We start from the raw sequence: 22,509 nt of genomic DNA on the forward strand, positions 1-22,509 counted from the left end.
ACATGTCATGAGCTTTTACCTTTGTTCTGATTGTTCTCCACAGCTCCATCAGGTTGTTTTCCTAAAAGAAAGGTAAAGCAAGTTAGACAGGGGAAGAGAAAGGGATAAGGGAATAGAAAGACAAAGAGTTATGATAACATAGTGTTCATCTGTGTGCATAGTTATTATCACCAAAAGCTCATAATTTCCATCAGGAAAGCCAAACAAACACTTTCAGAAACAAAAATAAAAACACAAAGAAACAATACCAAGGGAAGAGTAATAAAGGTAAAAACATCTTCACTCTACACTGGGTCAAGTGAGTTAGAGACATTTTTATATGTATAAGTCACTGTCACTTTCACTGCACCGTGTACTGGGTTCCATTCATTGCCTGAGGAAAGGAGCGGGGCAGGGCAGAGAACTTTATGCTCACATACCATTGGTGGCTGTGCTGTAACTGGCATCTGCAGAGATGAGCAACTGAGTACTGTCCTCTGTTTGGGGAATGTGTGAGGAAGGAGGGTTTTTGGGGCACATGAGAGAATTTGGCAAAAAGGGAAAACAAAATGAAAAAAGAATAAAAAAATTCTAGTAGTAAATGTGCTATTACACATGACTATACCAGGACAATCTTTGTAGATGATTACATAGAATGAACAAAGTGAATTGAAAATAACCTCAATCTCATAATCAGAGACAGATCAAAGGTAAAAGTGAACAGCTCCATCGCAAACCAACATTGCATGAGGAAAAACTAACAAGTTATGGCATTTGTAGAAGTCTTATGAATTATGTATTAGCTCCAGTAAATGACTGTCTGAATGATCCAGTCCACAGAGGCTGCTACACTGAATGCAATACATCCTAGTGCACAAATAACAGTTTGGAAACAGAATGAGGACAACAAGCGCTTCAAGTTTTTTTTCAAATGTCATCAAATAATCAGATAAATGCTGTCTATTTCTTCATTCCAGCATGCTACATAGGCTTTCTTCTTTTTCAGATGTCAACAGTACACCACAGATTCCCATGCAGTTCTGAGAACAACAGTGGTAGAGGTATAGATTCATGCACTGGTAATGATTAACCTTAAGTGCTTCTGAGAGTATGTGTAGCCTCTGTTGTTGTATGCAGCTCTGCTCTGACTGCAGGCACTTCCAGAACAAATTTGAGCAGAGGCTAATACTTAATGCTTTGACCAACAAACACTACTCCCTGAATCTTTCGGCTGCCTCACTCTCCCCTGCTCTTTCAGTAATTGATTCAATCTGCAGTCTCTCTCTCCCAGATTCAGGGTGGGGAAGGAGAAACATGGAAGAGTTAAAGTTGGCACATGAGTGGGATAAACAAGAGATGAAGTGAGAGAGAAAGATGGACAGACAGAGAGACAGGGCATGAGAACGTCAGACAGTGAGAGGGAAAGAGTGAAACAGAGTGGCGAGAGGGATTGAGAGGATGTGGGCTAAATTATCGATGAGATGAGGTTAAGCTGGTGAGTTTCCTGCAGAAGCTCTTATCTGAAATCAGTTAGGCACCCAACTTACTTTACACACACATGCTGCAGTGTGTGAGACAAAGACGGTGTCGCTCTAAGTGTCTTTATGGTCATGTTTTATCTCTGTTGACATCCAGTGTCTCTGGGATTGTTTTTCACCTCTATGGTATCATTTCATACATCTTCATCCCAAGAATTCTCCTACATCTCTTTGTATGGTTTTGCATCTCTTTCTGGTTGCTTTGTGGCCTTTTGTCATCACTTTTGCATCTCTGTGGTTGTTGTATGTCTCATGGTCATTTTTCATCTCTGTTGTTACGTTATGTTTCTTTGTGGTCATTTTGCTCGTCTTTGTGGCTGATTTGAATCTATATGTGCCCATTCCACCTCTCTATGGTTATCTGAGTCTTTTTGTCATAATTTTCCATAACTAACCCCTAACCCCATCTTTCATTGTTAAACTCAAATATAAAAATCATTGGTACACTGACTTTGCAATGACACCGTGCACACAGGATTTTATATGCAAATGGCTTCCGGATGCAGCCAAGGAGTGTGGATTTATGAGCTCTCTATGGCAGGCCCTGAAAACTGAATTTATTTCTTCATAACTTCAAGTTTCAGGCAAGAAACAGAGACATTTCGTGAACCTTTGTATGGCAAGCTACAGTTTTCAAAACAACAACAAAGTAAAACTACAGCTTCTCACCCACGTTACTCACAGAAACGTTCCTCAGTCAACTTGAATCAGAATCAGAGTCAGAATACTTTTTTAATCCCCAGGGGGAAATTGTTTTTGTACCTATGCTCCGTGCAAAGTAGAAATAGAAATACAACAAGAGCCATCCAGGAAACTGAGGAAGAGCTAACCAAGCAAATCTGACATTCAAATCAGATTGACCTAAATAGAGGCATCACTTTCCATGCTGTCGGACCAGGTTCAGGAGATAGAGAGTCGAGAGGGTGCAAAAGACGATATCAAAGTGAAACTCTCATCAAAATGCAACCTAGGGTCTTTTTGTGAATGTACCCAGGTCAAACAGTCGTTAAAAGCATAATTACGACGAAAGCGCCATTTTAAGATTGACCGTATTTTCGTACGTTCCACCTTAATTCTCCTCCCCGTTACGTTGCATTCGGAGAGCGACACTTCTCAACTGGCAGGACGGCTGTGAGCGGAACAAGCAACTGCTGACATGAGTTGTTCAAAAACTCTCTTTTTAGTGAACTCTGTGTACACAAACAATGTTCTCAATGCTCGTGTTCATGTGTAGAGACCCTGGTGATACTACGAGCAAAGTTTCATGATGTGTCGAGTCTTCTAAGTGTTTTAAAAATAGCTAACATATGATGCTAACATAGTATTTGCCCCTAGCACTCCACTGAAAATGATTTCAACCTAAAACAAAAATAGCAGTCGGACAGACCGTGGCTAATCATCGCCAAAGTCCTTCAGCTCTCTAGGAGCACGGCAGAGATGATATATGAGAACAAGAGGATATAATTTTATTCAAATTACAGTGTAGATCTGCAGCAGAAGAGAGATGAGTTCTGAGTAGTGAAAAGGATGCTGGGAGAGAAAGATGTGGAGTACATCCTGCTTTCCCCCACCCAGCTCTGCATTAAGCACCATCGATCCACTCCAGTTAAAACAAAAAAATTCCTGAAAGAACAGTCAGGTGAGTAACATTAATCAAAGTGCCTACTGCATGCTGTAAAACTTAAATGAGAGATATGGAAAGAGCTTTTAGTACCATAAGATCACATTTTTAGTATATTAAAACTTAATGGGAGGAAGAGAGACTTCGGTGTGTCATGTTAACTCTGTTCCTCAGACTACTATTTATCAGACATCACACAAGAAAGCATGCTTTCCTTTACTGAGGTAGCTCATATCATGTAGGTCTATAAGACCATAAGTCAGGCATGTCCAAACTATTCCACAAAGGGCCGGTGTGGCGGCAGGTTTTTGTTCCAACCAGTCAAGAGCACACAGTTTGACCAATCAACTTTCTGAAGACTGAGATCAGTTGATAAAATGAGTCAGGTCTGGTGTGCTGCTGCTTGGTTGAAAAGAAAACCTGCTGCCACACCGGCCCTTTATGGAATTGTTTGGACATGGCTGCCATAAGGAGTTCAGCAGTCTAGATTGATGTCATATCTAACTCTTTTCTCTTATCCCGTTTGTTTGGTTCTTTTCTAGATATAACGTTCCTGTATATGAACTGTTATGATTGGTTAGTTCCAATTTCAGCAGTTGTCAGGGCCATCATTGTAGTCTAAGAAAGTTATCTAACAACATTTGCGTTATGTTTTTGGGGTCCTATTTGGCAGGTTTATAGTTTAGCATATGGTCCCTCACAAAAATGAAAACCTGAGGACAGAGGGAAGAAGAAGACCTACGTTCCAAAGAAAGAAAGGAGTGTCTTGCAGGGCAAGCTCACCAAACTGGCTGTTCACAAACAAAGCTGTCTTTCTGGTCCAGGTTGAGTACCATTATATTTATATGGATTCCTTTGCCAATTCTAAATCCAGGGCAGGAACAGGAGCCTGCCCTCTCAGAACTATTTTTGATAACACACATTCTGCTAAGACATTCACCTATTCAATCAAGGTCATGGTTCAACTGGCATGCATCTCTTGAAGTTAAGAGGGGTCAACTCAACTATTAAGAGGAAGAAATATTATCATACCTAAAGAGGTACCTTTCTTTATTTTCTAATGTGTTGTTTTTATATTTCTGCTTTTTAACATGTAAAGTGCTCTTTTGTACCATGAAAAGCGCTATAGTAAGTAGAGAGAGAGAGGGCTAGCGCTGGGAGCACAGCAAAAAGGGAGCAACAGCCATGGAGAGCAAGTACTTGCCTTCCTATCACTCAGCGTTCAGTGAACAAACTCAGGCTCAAATCACCCTCCGCTGATCCTTGATAGAAACGTGGCTTATTGTACACTGACAAGGTGGCAAAGTTACCATGTCCTCCTTCTCCAGGCTTGGCTCGATGAGTGAGATAAAAGACTGCGGCCTAAGCAAAGGTAAAATCCAAACTTTCGCAGTCCAAAGCTGATACTTGAAGCAACACATTACGATGGGACCGCCTTGAGTTGGCCTTGAGTTCTTTTAAGATCTCCAGCATCCGGCTGTTGCGCGGAACTGATGATGCGTTCAGGCTGGACTGTTAATCTGGCATACCGGGCATTTTTCCAGTGGGCCGACAGTCCTCAGGGGCTTATGCTGTTGGATTTTTTGGTTTTTCTAAAAGGCTGGCCCACAATTTAGAGGGGGCGGCCGATTGGTCCATCTTCAATATAGACAGTGGACTGAAGGGCGGCAATAGCTCAGTCCGTAGGGACTTTGCTTGGGGACTTGAAGGACGCCGGAAGGTCGCCGGGTCGGTGCTTTGCCCTTGAGCAAGGCACCGACCCCTCACACTGCTCATTGGGCGCCGTGGCATGTGTGGCTGCCCCTTCGCTCATCTCCTCTACACTGCATGTGTGTGTTTGTGTGTTTGTAATGTGAGTGGAAAAAAGAATTTCCCAATTTGGGATTAAAATAGTAGATAAAAAAAAAAAAACAATCAGGATACAGTACAAAAGCAACCCCACCCCTTCCCTGTGCTGTCCCCTGTGACTCCCGCTAGTTTCACAGTGTTGAGCGTGAGGAGTGGCAACATTGAGCAGCCAAAGAGAAAGAAAGGGGGTGCGGAGAAGTTGCGTGCTAAGAGATTGAAGAATCTCACTGTAGATGCTGCAAAATATGCTAAGATCACAGAGATGTTCGCTGGAGGGGCAGCTGTAGCCTCCATGTCCTCTGTGACAGCAATGCTCCAGCAACAGCAGGTTGAAGGTGAAGGGGGGAGGCAGACAATTCATGCTGGTGTGTCGGGCTGCGTTGGGTTCGGGCTTAAAAACCTGCAAGTTGGGTTGGGTTGTAATTTTCAGGCCCGTTGAGAACTGTAATTACATTGGTATTGCATACTTCCCAAAATCTGGCAACCACAGCATCTTATTCTGATAAAATAGCAAACGGTCAAGGCTGAGAAGTGTTGGATGAGCAGCAAGTGTCCATTTTAGGCTACATCATAGCATTTTTTATATTTAGGTGAAAGGTGTGGTGAAAGGCTGCATAGTAGTTTGAATTTGTAGCAAGCCTCTATACTGGTTTAACATGTTTAAAAAAAAGAGATTCTAAATGATAAGTAAAAGTTTTGCTATTTAAGCATTACTAAAGCAAGTGTAAAAAAAATATAAAAGTATTATTAGCAAAAGGTATGCCCACATTTAATAAGAGTAAGACAGTGTCAAATGCAAAGACATAGTTACTTTGCACAAGTTCATAAAGCAGCCCTGTTTTTAGCCTGATGCATGCATGTTATAGCTTTTTAAAGGAGGGAGCACCTTTTAACCTGAAGAATTAGAATTGAGCTGCTATATCAGGGAAATTCAGAAAATACATATTAGAGATGATATCAATAAAAAGGATAAAAGAATCAATTGAACTACACAGAGCAGACAAAAGTGGAGTTAAGAAAAGAGTTAACAATAGATGGTAAACTTCTGATATTTAGGTTTAGTGTCTCAGTTATTTTAATGTTAATAAATCCTGTGGATTTTTGTCAGCTCTAAGTTGTTGTTCTGTGGTTGATTTTGGAAGGGGGTTGGGCTCAATAATGGACTGTTGTTCACCCCAAAGGGCATCTTAAGAAGGGGTGTAACATAGTTGTTCATAGGATTGACAGGGTTTGTGAGCGTTTTTTTCCAGTCAAGTGAGCTATCCACCAAGTGAGTAAACATATGTACACCTCACCACATTAATTAGAGTTGGGTTTGGGATAATAGTAAAATACATTCCTCAGGGGAACACATACTGTTCCTGCTAATTATGAGGGGCCGGTCTAAGCCAAAAATGCCAGAGCCAATTTTTTGTCCTAGTCCAGCCCTGGTTCAGGTGCCCTCTCAGACAATGGGAGAAGGGAATTTTCACACCTGGGGGGACTGTGGCAACCAGGTGCCACCTACTGACATTCATATTGCGGCATGTCTGGGCAGATGATTTCTAACTATGTCTAGTTTCAAACATCATACAGTCATTAGCAACCATTACCCTTTGTTCATTCCTTTGATGATTTTAATCGAACAATGAAACCAAACATCTCTCTATAAAAGCAAGGAATCTCTGTCTGTCTGTCTGTCTGTGTGTGTGTGTGTGTGTGTGTTTGTCAAATATCTCTGCGGATCAGGATTAGACTGACCTGAGACTTTCAACATGGCTGCTGCTTGTTTCAAGGGTGTGCGACTTCGCATTTGTTTGGACTGCAATGACACCGTTAATAAATAATTTCATAAATGCTTTACAAATTCGCGAGCATTGTCCACCGAGCCACCACAGTCACGTGCGCACCAGAGCCAATCACTGCAGAGCCCACCACGACCCCGCACCTTAAAGGAGTCATCACCTGGTTTTTTACATATCCAGTCCCTCTTGGATCGCTTTGGATCAATTCTTAAAACTTATTAGAAAATAAAAAAATTTAAAAAATCAAACATAGGGCTTGTTCTGACACTTTTTCATACCGCGACTTTCTCACGCGAAATTATGCGCGAGGTTTTGACCGGTCCGGATGTGCATTGTATTAATATGTAATGAGGCGCGCGTTGATTGGCCGCAGGAAGGACAGAGCCGGAATGGGGGGCGAGCCTGCATGCACACAGACTCCACAACATAAACAGCCCCCTGTCATGGCGCACACACTAAATGACGAACCTTACGGAATTCAGGCATTTATGTACGAGCCGGAGTCGGAACCCAAACGGCAGAGTGAAGAGGCAGAGACGGTGGAAGAGACACGTTTACAGCAGGATGTCTCTGAATGGTAAATTCTTTTTTTTTCCTTCTTACTTTTCACACTCGTGTTTTACATGTAAGACCTGAGTTTTAATGCTAGCGGTGACGATGTATGGCGTGAAAATGACCGAGAAATAAGCAGATTTGGCGTGCTCACCCTGGCTGAGGACGGCTGTGAGCTGATGCTTAATATGCAAGTAGCCTCCTGTGGTAACGTCACCACAGGAGCAGAGTCAAAATCTCCTGCTTTAGGAACGCGTACTATTGTGCGCTATTCCTGTTCGGAAAAACAGCCAAAGCTAAAAAAATAAGAAACTTTCAAACTCCAGCTTTTCAGGCAAGTTTCAACAGAGGTCCAACACCAATATGCATGATTTAACGAGAGAAATTGCAATTTCCGGGTGATGACTCCTTTAAGAAACAAGCATACTTATAGCTGCAGCGGCGCGAGCTGGACCGGGATTTTGCCGGCGGTTCGGTCCCGTTCTGTTCTGTGCATCTAAACTGACTGTTGTGGATTAATGAGACTAAACGAGCCCAGACCGAGTCTGTTCGGGTCTGAGGAGATCCGGAGAGGCGCGTACAACAAAGTGGAATCGGAATCTGTGGATGTTCGTGTGTAGCTAGCTGCTAGCCGCTAGCCAACCTACACGGCCCACCTTCGAGGCGACGGACCGGACGCACCGGCACGTCCAAAACCGGACTTAGCTTTTCGCGAACATTGCCATCACGTTTGCTTTGTGTCTGGTGCACGAAGAAACGGTAAAAACGGGCTTTTGTCACGAAAGTGTCCAAGCAGCAACTTTTGTTGTTGAGGAACAGGAAGTTGTGGGAGGGACGGAGGCGGATGATTGACAGGCAACGACGGTCGGTGTGCAGACAGCGATATTGAGAGTAGAGAGATTTGTGACATTTAGCATGTTTGGAGTGTATAGTTAGTGTGTTATGTAGTGTTTGGTGTAGTGTGTTTAGTGTGTAGTGGAGTCGGTTTTTTGTTTAATGAGTCAGAACAATGAGGAGAAGCTGAATGTGGAGCAGGCAGTGCAGCTCTTCATTCAGCTGGAAGGAGCTCAGGCAGACCTGAGCATTGCCTGCATTTAAATCTAAAAAGTTACATATAACTTCGTAAATTTTTTAAATGTATGCACATATTTAGCAAACAACAATTTATATTTGCATTATAAGTAATAAAACAGTTTTTTTAAAAACATATTTGTGGTTTTCACAGTAAAAAAATCAAACTTTTTCCTACTCGGATTTTATGTTTTTTTGTGATTTTAGGTCCATTGTGTTAATACAGTATGTCAAAATGAAAAAATAACTGTACAGTCACACATGTGAGGTTGTGCTGAAAATAATGACACCAAGTAAATAGTTTTTAGGGTGAAATATAATGGCAAAATCAAAAATAGTCAAAAACAGCCAATTATACCCTGGAATATCGGATTTCACAACAAACCTAAATATCCCTGACGTCCCACCTTCAAACACAGCCTCATTTGGCCACCCATGAAAAAGCTTCTTAACCTCCCACTTTTCTATAGAAACACATATTTCCTATATTTATTTATTTATTTATTTATTTGTTTGTCATGCGGCCGCGAGCAGCAATTTGCCGCGGTGGCATTTGCCCACATTGCCCAATGGCCAGTCCGTCCTTGGTTACAGACTACAGCTTTAATAATAATCAAAACTATTAATTAAAACAACAAAATGGGGCTCCACAGGGACCTATGTCCCTCCACATCAGGGACCAAAAACCAGAGTGGAAAACAGTCGCAAAAGAAGTGTTCAATTTAATTTAATAAAATTAAAGTGAAACTCTCGCCAAAATTCAACCTAGGTTTTTTTTGTGAATGTATATGAGTTGAACCTTCATATAAAAGCATAATAACGACTTTTAAGATTGACCTTATTTTCGTTTTCGGGCAAGCTCATTTTCTCAGTGCAAGGGGCAACTTTTACTTTTACGATAGCATCAAAATCGCTATTTTTAAAACACTAAGAAGGCTTGACACAACATGAAACTCTCTACACATGAACATGAGCATTGAGAACATTGTTTGTGTACACAGAGTTTGCTGAAAAGAAAGTTTTCCTAACAACTCACCATAGCAGTAGCGTGTTCCGCTCCCAGTCATCATGGCAGCCGAGAAGTATCGATCTCAGAATGCAACGTAACTTGGATGAGAGTTAAGGTGGACCACTACTGTTTTCCGGCAACAACTATCCACGCGAGATCTCACGTGACTTTTCCAGCTTTTTATTTTAGTATTGTTTCTTATATGAGGCTCCTTTTTCAACTTCAAGGTCAATATTGTTTTTCGCTAAAGACAAAACAATGAATTATCCTGCATTTATATGGAACTAAGCTTTAGGAGCGTTCCACCTTAACTGTCCTCCATGTTACATTGCATTCGGAGATTGATACTTCTCACTGGCAGGACGACGGCGAGCGGATGAAACATCTGCTAACTTGAGTTGTCCAAAAACTCTCTTTTTAGTAAACTCTGTGTACACAAACAATGTTCTCAATGCTCGTGTTCATGTGTAGAGACCCTGGTGATACTACAAGCAAAGTTTCATGTTCTGTCGAGCCTTCTTAGTGTTTTAAAATAGCGATTATGATGCTATCGCAAAGCGTGCCCCTTGCACTGAGAAAATAAGCTTGACCCAAAAACGAAAATACGGTAAACCTTAAAAGTGCCTTTTTCATTGTAATTATGCTTTTAGACGAAGGTCTGAGTCATATACAGTCACAAAAAAAGCCTAGGTTGCGGCTCTGTACATTATAATATAATTCATCAATTTTAGCATACTGATCAATAATCAATAATACTTCACTCAACAAACATTTATCAACTACAGCAGCTGAACTATTAAACTAAAACACTAAGACAAACTCAAACAACAAACAAGCATGCGGTGTGTGTGTGCGCGCACGTGCGTGTGTGTGTGTCAGAGAGACACAAAAGAGAGAGAGAGCCAAAATGGTGGACGTGGAGACAGAGAGAGCCAAGATGGCCGATGCGATCTCTTGGAAGATGTCAGAGAGAGTTCAAGATGGTGGACGTGGCCATGTCACACCAAGGGCTGGTCAATGGATATGACCATGTGACGCTAGAACAAACAATGGCAGAACAGTGTCTGTCGACCTAACGTGCCTTTATTCAAAGTGTGGTTTGGACAGAGCTAGACTCTGATTTTCCAAAGTTGGTGTAGGTGCTACCACGACACACATGTCTGATGTTATAGCAAGGTCATTAACGGTTCATTTTGTGCGTCTACCCGAACTAATGCGCATGTGTGTACGTGTGGGTTAGTAAAGAGAGAGAGAGGGAGAGAGAGAGAGAGAGAGAGAGAGAGAGAGAGAGAGAGAGAGAGAGGGCTAACGCTCGGAGCGTAGGAGGGAGAAACAGCCGTGGAGAGACAATACTCGCCTTTCTATCACTCAGCGGCCGGTGAACGAACACTCAGGCTCGAAATCACCTACCGCTGATCCTAGAGAGAAACACAAGGCAACAAAGCTAACACTTTAGTTAGTAAAAAGGCTCAAATCAGCTCATGATGAGCACAAAGAAAAACAAGCAAGCTCAAAGTTTCACAGTGCAAACACTGTAGCTTACAAGCACACAATACATGCTTATTTCTAGTATCTGTCAAGACATTAGAAGAGCATAATTTGAGCCCGCAATGTTGCAACCAGCATGTTTCTGTCCGCCTCCCACAGCATGGATAAGAGACGTCGGATGGCTACAGCGTCCTGCAGTGAGGAGGCTGGTGGTGGCTGTTCTCTGCGTTGAAGTGGAGGAAACAGCAAAGTTGACGAGGGCGTAGAAACCAGGGCAAAGCGGGCTGCTTTCTGAGGGGAAGTCCTCCTTCCGGATCTAGGATCCGGAACGTGTTTGCTAAACAAGGTGCAGTTTTGGTCAGACCAAAAGCTGATGCCTCCAGCTACACGTTACAATGGGAGTGCCTTGAGCTGGGGCTTCAGATTTTTCTTTAAATTTGCTGCCAAACTTATGACGTGTTCAGGTTATTGCATGACAATCTGTACATCAACAATGAGGAAGCAGCTATGGCCAGGACCAGGTATCATTCTCATGAATCTTGAAATAATACGAGCCAATTATTAGCTTGACAAATTTCTAGAATAGTAACAGAGGACGGCAGCCAGCTTGTCAACTCAGTACCTATAAATGCAGAATTTAAGCAATTGTATGAAAATATATATAAAACAGAGCAAGATAATAAAAATATTGGAGCAAAACGATAAATGGATAGAATACCTCTCCCCAGAATACAAACTGATGATAAAAATACACTGATGCTGACATATTTGAGGCTGAGGTCCTCCAATTGAGGATTATAAGTTTTTCTCAAACAATTTCCTGCAGATTGGAAGATATCATACCAAAGTTTATTCATGCTGACCAAATAGGGTTTATTAAGAACAGACATGGATCGGACAATGGCTGGTGACTGCTCCTCATACCTGGCCGAAAAAAGGATAAAGCTATGTTAATAATATCTATGGATGCAAACAAGGCATTTGGTAGGACTGAGTATTCAGTATGTTAAAACATTGTTGAATGCTCCCAAAGCTAACATTGTAACAAAAGTGATCGTCAAGAGGGCTGCTAGCAACGTTGTCCAATCTCACCCTTGCTCTTCATACTTACATTTGAGCCATTAGCCATTTCCGTCTGATCCAATCCCGTTATCGCGTGAGCACTAACTGTCCCTTTATGCAGATGACCTCTAGTTACAAAACTGACCCGCGCATATCAGTATACTCATTGTGGCAATGTTTGAATGAATACAGGGCACTTTCATATCAAAAGTGAGATACTACAACTACATATACAGGATGATAATATAAGATCTTTCACTGACCCATTGAAATGGTGCATTAATGGTTTTAAATATTTAGGCATACACATATGCATATCAGATAAGCTGATATTTAAAAATAATTATATCAAATTGAACCTCATAATACTGAACACATTTAATGCTTGGCAAGAATGTCACTTCAGGAAGACTCCTTTATGGGGTAACCCCAATCTCTCAAACCACACTGCAGACACAGTACTGCAAAGATGAAAGCAAATATTTTAAAAATTCAAACAGTGGATATCAATGATACATTTGCTAACATTTAACAATTGAAAAATTCAACATTGCTGCACATATTTAGTTTTTAAATTTCCCCAAAAACCCAAAAGACACCCCTTTTGAAGCATTCCTGTATAATACGGTATGCACAACAACCAGGGGACGAACACTTTCCATATTTGGCATTGTAAGTGACAACTTACCTGGCTATAATAAGGCATCCATTAAAGGAAAATGGGAAAAAGATATAGGTTGTTTTTTAAGGGAGGAGGATTGGCATCAACTAGTGGAGTGGGCCCAGACTCTCTTGTATAGGCAAATCTAATAAATATACTTCACAGAATATATTACATCCCCTACAGATTGCATAACAATGACAGCACCATTTCTCCCATGTGTCAGCGATGTCAATAAAAGTGATCCCCTCCATATGCTGTGGAACTGAACCAATGTTGGAGGAATTTTGGAAACATTGTCTTACCTTCACATCAAGGAAAATATGTTTTCAAATTGAGAAAGATATTGGATATATACATGGATACTGGGGGACATGAAGTTCTAACTACTACATGAAATACGTTATTCTACTTGCCAACACAGCAGTGAAAAATGCAACCTAATCAATTGGAAATCAGAGGACATTGATTTAACAGTCTTTCTTCTTACTACACCACTCGAAATATACTATAAGAAACCCTTAAACTGTTGATGCTGTATAATTTCTTGATTGGTGATGATATTCTATTTTTAAGTATGTGTTTTAAAATAATATTTTCTAATGCATGAATGGAAAAATTCTATGTTTTTGTATTGCAATTGCATTGTAATGTAAGCATGTGTAAATAAAAACAAATATTTGCAAAAAATAAATAAATGGATGTAGCAATAGAAAATAGCAAGGTTTGAATGGGGAGAGGCATGCCAGATGAAGCAACATAAAGTGTCCAGAGTCTGGAATGATTCCCAAGCTGAAACAAAACTAAAACCCTGTACAGTCTGCCTATTTTAAAACCAAACTAGCCAACCACAATAGCACTAATATCAATGCTAAAGAATCTCAGCAGAACGCATCCAGTCTACCATTATGCATCCAGTTCATAAGCATGCCCAACACAACATAACGTTATGGTAAATGACTGCAGATTGAGATGAAGGCTAGTAAAGCATACCTACTTACTTTAATTATTGCCTATATGTATCTTACCTTTTTATTATATTATTCATTGTTTACTATCATTATTGTTTATTGTTAAATTGAACTGTCCTTTGGCTGCTTTGACACAGAAATGTTCCTGTTGTCCCGTGAGGAAGAAATAAAGGAATTCCGATTCTGATTCTGATGTAATGGCTAGTCAAGAATGTAAATCATCATGGTCATCATAGTTATGACCTCACTAAGTAAACTGAGTTTGGCTCAAGTTCAAGTTAATTAACCAAATGAAAATGCTACAGGCAATTTGTAAAAGCCTGAGCTTCTTTCATGCTGTTAATATACTATTCACATGTATACACACATACACTGCAGTCAATGAACAATTAGTTGTCTCTTTATGAGATGTGACTTATTATCTGTTTTGGTTATTTAATATTGCTTTTAAATAAAGCAAAAGTATTTCTTATCCTATAACTAAATTAAACGTTGATACAATCGGTAGAATACAAGATTACTGACTTCTCTTTACCTGCTGTCCTACCGACTTTAAATGAAAGTTCTGGCCCAGGCGACACCAGACTCAAGGGCGCCTCCACCTCTGTGTGTGAATACATGTTGCTGACTGGAGCAGTTTTAAGTATTCATCCATGGAGACTGAGGTGTCTGAGAAACACTGTCTTCTTTCCTGGGTTTTGTTAACATCTGTTTACTTAATACATTTACTGGTTTGTATATTACAACAAGAAAATCATTTGTACCTCTAATGTATCACTAAATACAAAGTCTTTTTATATTGCTACATGAGCAGGTACAAATAAACTGCAATATATTTTCAACAAAATATTAATCTTTCTGTCATTGCAGTTGAAAACACTTTTCTGTGAATGTTAAGTCTTTCCACTGATTGACTTACCTTTCTTCTCCTTCCCATCTTCCTCCATCTCTCCAGCACCCAGCAAGGTGAAGATGATGCCCGTCTGTGAGTTGACACCTACAGCTGTCACCAGCATCCTGCCTGAGCCCTCCATCACATGAGTACCTTCACATCCAGACAGGTTACTTGTTAGTGGAAAAAACAAACTTGAAAAATAGACAACCTCTTGACCCTGTCTTTGGGTTGCATCAAAATAAATCTGGCAAGTGGGTAATTAGTAATAAGGTCAGGAGTTTTGTAGAAGGTTGGTCTAGTTGGGTAATCTCGACCATCGATTCCCAAACTCAAGAATGAGGTGGCCCACTTAATCCCATTAAATTAGGGAAAATCCAGCCAAGCTTCACAATTCTGATCAACTCACAGACTAAGATTAATTATTTCCCCAAATTAAGTCCAACAGCGATTCTACCTCTAGCTCTGTTTTGGTGTCCAACAAATCCTGAAAGAATATGTGGCTTTTTAGCTGCTAAATGCTCCACTTTTTCCACCTGCTGTCTGCTACTATAAAGGTTAACTGAGCCTTTTCATTGCCAACAAGTGGTTGCTGCAACTGGAAATGACACTGATGGGAGCAGTGATACAAAACCAAAACATGACCAGACCCAGGGCATTAGCCAGAACTTCTGAGGTCATGCATGCTTATACCTGCTTGGAGGGTGCAGGGGGCGTGTCCACCCACACTCTTATTCAGTTTAGTCTCTTATTGCATTGAAGTTACAAATTTAGATGAGGTAATAAAGTGAGGTCATCGTAACATTTTGGTAATAATCACTGAACAAACAACTCTCTATCTGCCTCATGTCCTGTCTGCAGAGATCCAGATGCATGAAGGAACAGCACAGAGCGCAAACAGAATTAGAAACTCTTGTCATTACAAAATATCTAGCAGCACAATGTCACAGGAGAGATGGACTTGTGTCTCATATGCAAACTTAGAGGTGCTTTGGAGATGCTAGGCGGTGTTTCCCCTGTGCTGGAGCCGCTGTCGTTCATACACATCTGCAGGGTGTTTGGGCAATCAGCACCTGTTTAAGTACCCTGATCTTCTGCTTACCTGCTGCAAGAAGATTTTGGCACTTTGACGTGGTATATGGTTTCGTTCTCTAGTGTTAGTTCCTTCTAGCGTGAGTGTTTTCTTGTGTTGTGCTTTGCAAAGATCCCAATATTGCTTCTCTACTCCTCCTCCAGTGAACGACTTCCCTGGATCAGCTCCATGCTCCACCTGTAACCCAGCCTCCAGCACCTCTGCCACCCATAAACTCTCCCTCAGTGCCTCCCTATCCCTAGTGCTATCCTCCAGCCCCACCATGTGTGTTGCCTTCGCTTCACCTCCAGTGCCCGCTTCACATTTCACCTGACTTAACCTCCTATGGTACAATAGATCTTTCAAAATGCTCCCTGCTCTGGGGTCCACTTCTGGATCCTAAACCAACCACCGACAAGTTTTGACATCAAGTTCAAATATAGATTAATAATCTGTGAGTTCGGAATTTGAATGCAGTTACTCCTTCTTCAGTCCCTGTGGTGTAGCTCGTAGCCTTATTACTTGTTTTAAGAGAGAAGGTCAGGTGTAGACCTCAGGCGTAGCATACAAAGTGAATGACAGGTTTGAGCTATTGGCCATATACATATATATACACATACATACATACATATATATATATATATATATATATATATATATATATATATATATATATATATATATATATATATAACACACACACACATATATACATATATACATATATACATATATATATATATATACACACACACACATATATATATATGTATGTACATATATATATATATATATATGTATATAATATATATATATATGTGTATGTATATATCCTTCACTCAACTAAATACAGAGAAATGTCCCACAAAGCAACGTTACAGCACCAAACAACAGTAACGTAGAAACTATAACTGTCTTTGGCAACTTATATAAGGAAAACATATACCACAGCTGTACGTGGAGAAGCGTCCGTTCTCCTGTCCGTCCTCCCGCCTGTCCTACTGACTCTTCCTCACATAACCGGCAAAAACTTTAACTCAGCAAGTGTTTGTGATGAAAATAAATCACCGCGACCGTCACCCCTCCTTACCGAGACTTCAGGGAACTTTTACCCAGAAAACGGCATCCGTCCCTGCCAGTAAGGGAGTCAGTCAGCGTCCAGTTTACTGATGGTGATTATGTAATTATGTAATTTAGCGCGAAAAACTTTGTCACTTTCCAGGATGTTTGGTGGGTCAGGATCTCAATCACTACACATTATAACAGCATCTATATGATTATAAACTGTCCGCAGGTTTAGATCGACAGGGGGAACACCTGGGGAAACACCGACGTCATCATCATGACGTGTACCGTCACGCTTCTTTAGGAGCCGCAGCACCAGCTTTCTGTGTGAATTACACGGCGGAACAGCAGAGATGCTTTGTGCTAGTGATACACATGTGCAGCATAAATATGGATGTTTACAACATTAAGATGTTAAAACAGATAACCTCTATAGGGATGGCAGGGATAATGGTCTATACACATACTGGTGAAAAAAATGTAAGGAAAAACCTGAATAAATATGTGGAGACACATCAGGAACAGAGACTCTGTTACGTTGTGGGGGGCATCCTGATTTGGGTCTACTTGTCCCCACAGAGGGAAGGGTCACCACTCCGAATGTGGTGGTACACCCAATTTTGCGATATCATGATAAAAGCTGCAATATTGTCATGGGACTATGATGATATCTACCGACCTATGATGTGGCTATTAGCTTGTAAAGTTCATGGATCTAACCAGGGAAATCAGTTACATCTTTAGTTACTAATCTTTGACAAATAGCAGTTACGATCCTCAGATGAGGGCTTGACAATTGTTTCTATATTTCGTTTTACTGGTTTGAGTATAAAAATGATGAATCATGAATCATTTTATGGGCTTTGCAGTCACCAGATCTTAGCTCACACATTTGGGAGATTTTGGACTGATGTGTTAGGCAGCGCCCTCCACCATAAAACTTAACACTATGATAAAAATATTATGTCTAAAGAATTGGGGTAGACCGATATGGATTTTTCAGGGCCAATCGGTGTGATTTGCAGTAATAAATATTAGTGTCAAAACTTTTCACAACTAGTGCTGAAATAAACCTAAGTACCATTTACTCGAGTGCTGTACATTTTTCTGGTAGTTTTTGCATGAGTTCTACTAGTGTACTCCCTCTCTCAACCCAACCAGCTGAGGCAGAGCTCCACCCACTATTAAGTCCGGTTCTGCTTGAGGTTTCTGCCTGTTAAAAGGCAGTTTATTCTCAAGTACTTGCTTCATGGGGCAAATGTTGGGTCTCTGTGAATAAATAAATTAATGAGTACGGTCTACACCTGTACAATTTGGAAAAATAAGTAAGATAACTTTTGTTGTGAATCAGCACTATACAAATAGAGATTGAGTGTTTGATTATATTTCTGTTTTCTGCTACTTTTGCTTCCTCTCTACTCCATTTATTTGATCAAGTTACTGGTTACTTTGTAGATTCAGATTATTAAATGAGTTTATTTAATTGGTAAATCAGCGAAATATGCTAAATATAAACCCAATAATCAGTTATCAGTCCTGCATGGCAAAACCTTGTGACAGTGTGCATCTAATGTCTGCCCCACTGTGCCATCTGTACAAAAGTAAAAAATGTGAAACAAACCTGACAGCAGCATGGGGTCCTTATCCACAGATTTGCGTACATGGTCAGACTCTCCTGTAAGAGAGCTTTCATCTATCTTCAGGTCGTTGCCTTGGACTAAGATACCATCAGTTGGCAGCAGGTCCCCTGAACACAGAAAGGAGGAGATCAGTGTGTGATTCATTTTGTAGTTTATGTCCTTCTTTGACAGGGACATTTCAACACATTTATGTGACAGTATCTCTTGTGGATATATTATGTACCAGATATCACTGCATGTTCCAGAGATAAGACGTACAGGTATGGTAGATATAGTGAACATTGTGAAAAACAGACTTATTTAAGTCTTTGGTGGGGGTTAGATGAGAGGATTGAAACTGCTCTCACGCCTGTGCATAAATACAAAGCAACGTACAATCAAAAGGTGATGCGATTATCTTAGCTTGGTTTGGTTTAGTAGAAAGATGGAAATTATGGCATTCTGATTTTTTGCAAGGTAAACAATCCACCTACCAACATCTCTCAATTTTAATAAGTAACACACTACAACCCATTTGCTGAGTCTATATACAAGTAGAAAGGAAAAAACATCAAGTTGTGGTTAACGTACAAAAACCTAATGTTTGCAAATTGTTTATTGGTAGAATGTAGAGGTAACAGACTGTTAGGCTTGCTGTGATTCCTCTGCTTCCAAGCTTGATGCCTAACTGTAACATGTTGTTGACATGTGTAGTATGTAGTAAAGTTTCTTACCTCATGGTATTGTTAACATTTTATTTATTTGTCCTATATGAGTATAAAGAGTATTCAGATGAAGAGTTTTCAGAAGAAGAAAAAACTCACTGCACTTTTAAGCATTTAAAAAATCTCCAATGTGTGCCTACCAGGGGGGTAAATTGTAACTGCCACATTAAAATCCTTAAAAAAACATTTCTCGGTGCTCATCTCAAATCGGATTTTGAGCACTTTGAGCAAACTGTTTATGTGATAATTGCCTTCAAGTGTCAAACTCTGCACATCTACACACCGAGTGAAGCTCAAACATTAAACTGTAGGAACAAGAAGAAATATACACACACACACAATAATCATATGATCATCATGCATATCACATGAAACATTATTTTGAGTATTTCACTGCTGGTCAGAGAAAATACACAATTACACACTATTTTGCTTCTAATAGCTTGTGACGGGCATTGTTTTAGGGCTGGGATTAAAATCAACCTTTACTTGAGTGATCCAACATCATAATATTATAATTTTGAGCCTGCATTATATGCCTTTTCTTGTGGATGTGTGTCAGCGTCCTAAATTAACATCCGGCAGGTTTGGTGATTAAGGCTGTCATACCGTGTTTTGCTATCTTTTAATTAGAGGTGATACCCAGCTCTATGTTTGTTATTTTTCAATATTCTATGTGATAAACTATTAGTCATTCACTTTGAAAAAAAATGATTTATCAATAGTTGTAGTGATGGTCTTACCGTATTTGACCTGGGCCAAATCCCCCACAACCATGTCAGCCACAGGAATCTGGATGACATTTCCTTTTCGCACGACAGTGAACTTCTGTTCTTGCTCGATCCGACTCTGTAGACCCCGGAACTGCTTCTCTTTGGACCAGTCGTTAAATGCAGTCACCAGGACGACACACACAACAGACAGCAGAATGGCTGCACCCTCAATCCAGCCTGTGTCTCCCTCACCTTCATCCTCTGCGGCGCCCCCCGACACATTCCCACACGCTGAAGTGAGGGGAAGGAGAGGATGGTTGGACATGAGAGACATGATATCACAACTGAATCAAATATTTAACCTGTCTGAAAATACCAGCTGATAGGTGAAATAGCTAGTTTGGATAGGTAACTATATTCCCCAAATTAAGACAAGACAGATGATCTGTGATCCAAATGTGAATTAATGGGTCTTCCTCTACCACAACTGATAACTGACAAATATCAAAATCACCAGATTCTCTCTGGAAAGACAAATATAGTTACCCTCTTATGGTGCACCATCCTATCCATACACATGAATGTAAAGATAGTTTGCATGTGCTGCTGTTGGGTGCTATATGAGGTGGCAAACATAATAAACTGCATTCAAAGCACATTTTATTGGACAATTAATTGTATTTGAATCATCCAAGGCTATACTGAAGCAGCATTTAAGTATAAGTTCAGCATGCAATGTGTGCCCACTAGCATCATATGTTTTTGTTAAACGTCCCCTAACTTACCCTCTCTCTTAACACTCTCCACGGAGCTGTGCTACAGGAACACTACAAAGGCAGATTGCCGGTATTTTGATGGTAACTCACTCACTTTCCTCACTTAACTTACCCTCAACACTATCCTAAATAATATTATATGGTGCACAAAGTTAGTAAATATTGAAAACATCTGGTTAGATGTGTTACTGACTGAAAGTCTGATGTATGAGTCTTCTGGATGTATTCTGATAAGGTGTATGTTCTGCTGCTATCTACTGGTGCATTCATGATGATGTACATGACATACAAGAAAAAACAAACATCATAAAGGAAAACTCGCCTCCTGGCAATGTGAAAAAAGATTAGACAAATTAGAAAAGAATGCTTAATTATATATACACGCTAATATTTGTGTAAAAGTGGTGACAGAGAAAAGACTTGGAATGCCAGTTGATCAGCTGCTTGCACTACGATGTAACATTTATCCTTAACACAATAATGTCACATTAAGTGTTTATTTCATAAAAAACAATCTATCAATTAAATACACTGCTGCTTAAGTCTTACTTGGTTTGGTACAACTATTCATGGAAGCTAGCAAAGGTACAGCACTGACTGCTGTTTTTGTTACAAAAGCAATGTTGCTGCCCTACAGGTATAGATGCTGACACTGAAGATGTTGTCTTACACTTAATGCCTCCTTTGCTTCCAGAATGCCAGGATGCTATCTCTAAACATATACTTGGGTGTCATAATGCCAGTGTTGTAAAGTTTGGTGTAAGAAGGTCTCCATCTATTATTTTAATTGTTCATTTCCAGCTTCAACAATGAAATATTTTGGGCATCTTCAGCTCAGGCAAAGTGTATTTGTGTATTGTGTAATGTGTATTTAAAAAGAAACAGTTGCACATCGTGTTGTGTTACACAAATGCACTGCCTTTTTAATTTGGTTTATTCATGTTGCTTATGATTGGATAACACCTCTGACATACCCACCAAACAAGAGAAAAAGTAACTCAAAGCCTTCACACAATGTTTAACGCCATTTCAGATGGAACCTGCCCTTTGGTGTTAGGAATAGGCCTACATTTCCGACACCCTTCAAAACCATCTCTCACACCTCTCTGCCCATCCTTACATTCACTTTCCTTTCCTGGAGGCTGGTAGAAAGAGAGGCCAAGGGAGATGATGGCAGCAGCCTCCAATATGATGAGTGTCACATCCTGTAAGGCCTCCCACACAAGCTCCAGAAAGGTCTTGGGCTTCTTTGGAGGGATGAAGTTTTGGCCGAATGTTTGACACCGACGCTCCAGGTCTGCTGGGTCCCCACTGAGGCCTGACAAGTGGAGACACAGGATAAGACAAAGAGAAAGACACAGGCAGAAACAAAAAAAAACTGCATACATGAATAAGTGAATAATGCACATTCACAATGCAAGTCACTTTCTGCTTTAAATAAAAAGTGTGATGGTTTATTTAATTTCAGTGACAATTATGTGTTCAGTAACCACTTTGAGTGTTACAGCTTCACTCTGATTCATACAAGTGTAAATAAAAATTCCATATAGCAGTGTTAAGCATCAGAAAAACTGATGAGACAAACTTTCTCTATCCAGTAAAGTAGTTAAAACACAGTCCGATCTATGAATTATGACTGCTAACTCTGAGATTACTGTCCTCCCTCCAAAGTCTTCTCTTTCATCTCATGCCTCACCGTCCTCTCCTCCTCAACCTCACCCCTAAGTGATTGTTTCCATGGTGACCAGGATATCTGGTCCAGGGCTTCCTGTCGCTAGCAAGGTTCTGCCCAACAACAGGTGATGTCATTCCTGCAGTGTGCCAGGTTTGGAGTAGAGCATTTTTTCTGATTGGGTGTTGGTGAGAGAAAAGAGCGATTTGTGTGCTGTGGCCAAGATGGGTGACTATCTTTGCGTCTGTTTGCCTGTGTGTGTGTGTGTGTGTGTGTGTGTGTGTGTGTTTGAATACATCCTGGTCCAATGTGCTTGCTATAGGGAGTCATATGTAGCTCCCAGTGTTGCTAAAGAGTGGTGTAGCAATATGATGCTCAACAGGGTTCAGGC

At 40.4% G+C, this 22,509-nt stretch overlaps 1 protein-coding gene across 5 annotated transcripts in view; it reads right to left on the minus strand.

Annotated features, from left to right (window-relative positions):
• The window catches only part of atp2b3b (ATPase plasma membrane Ca2+ transporting 3b), a 117,685-nt gene that overhangs the window by 73,329 nt on the left and 21,847 nt on the right, over positions 1-22,509 (minus strand). For all 5 annotated transcript variants that reach the window (XM_030423454.1, XM_030423452.1, XM_030423450.1 and 2 more), the window contains 5 exons: positions 21,567-21,764; positions 19,701-19,961; positions 18,235-18,360; positions 14,504-14,629; positions 20-61 (listed from right to left, as the gene is read on the minus strand). In XM_030423454.1, coding sequence (XP_030279314.1) covers positions 20-61; positions 14,504-14,629; positions 18,235-18,360; positions 19,701-19,961; positions 21,567-21,764 — 753 coding nt within the window. The remainder of the gene's footprint in view (positions 1-19; positions 62-14,503; positions 14,630-18,234; positions 18,361-19,700; positions 19,962-21,566; positions 21,765-22,509) is intronic.

Source organism: Sparus aurata, chromosome 7 (assembly GCF_900880675.1).
Source record: "Sparus aurata chromosome 7, fSpaAur1.1, whole genome shotgun sequence".
Lineage (NCBI taxonomy): Eukaryota > Metazoa > Chordata > Actinopteri > Spariformes > Sparidae > Sparus > Sparus aurata.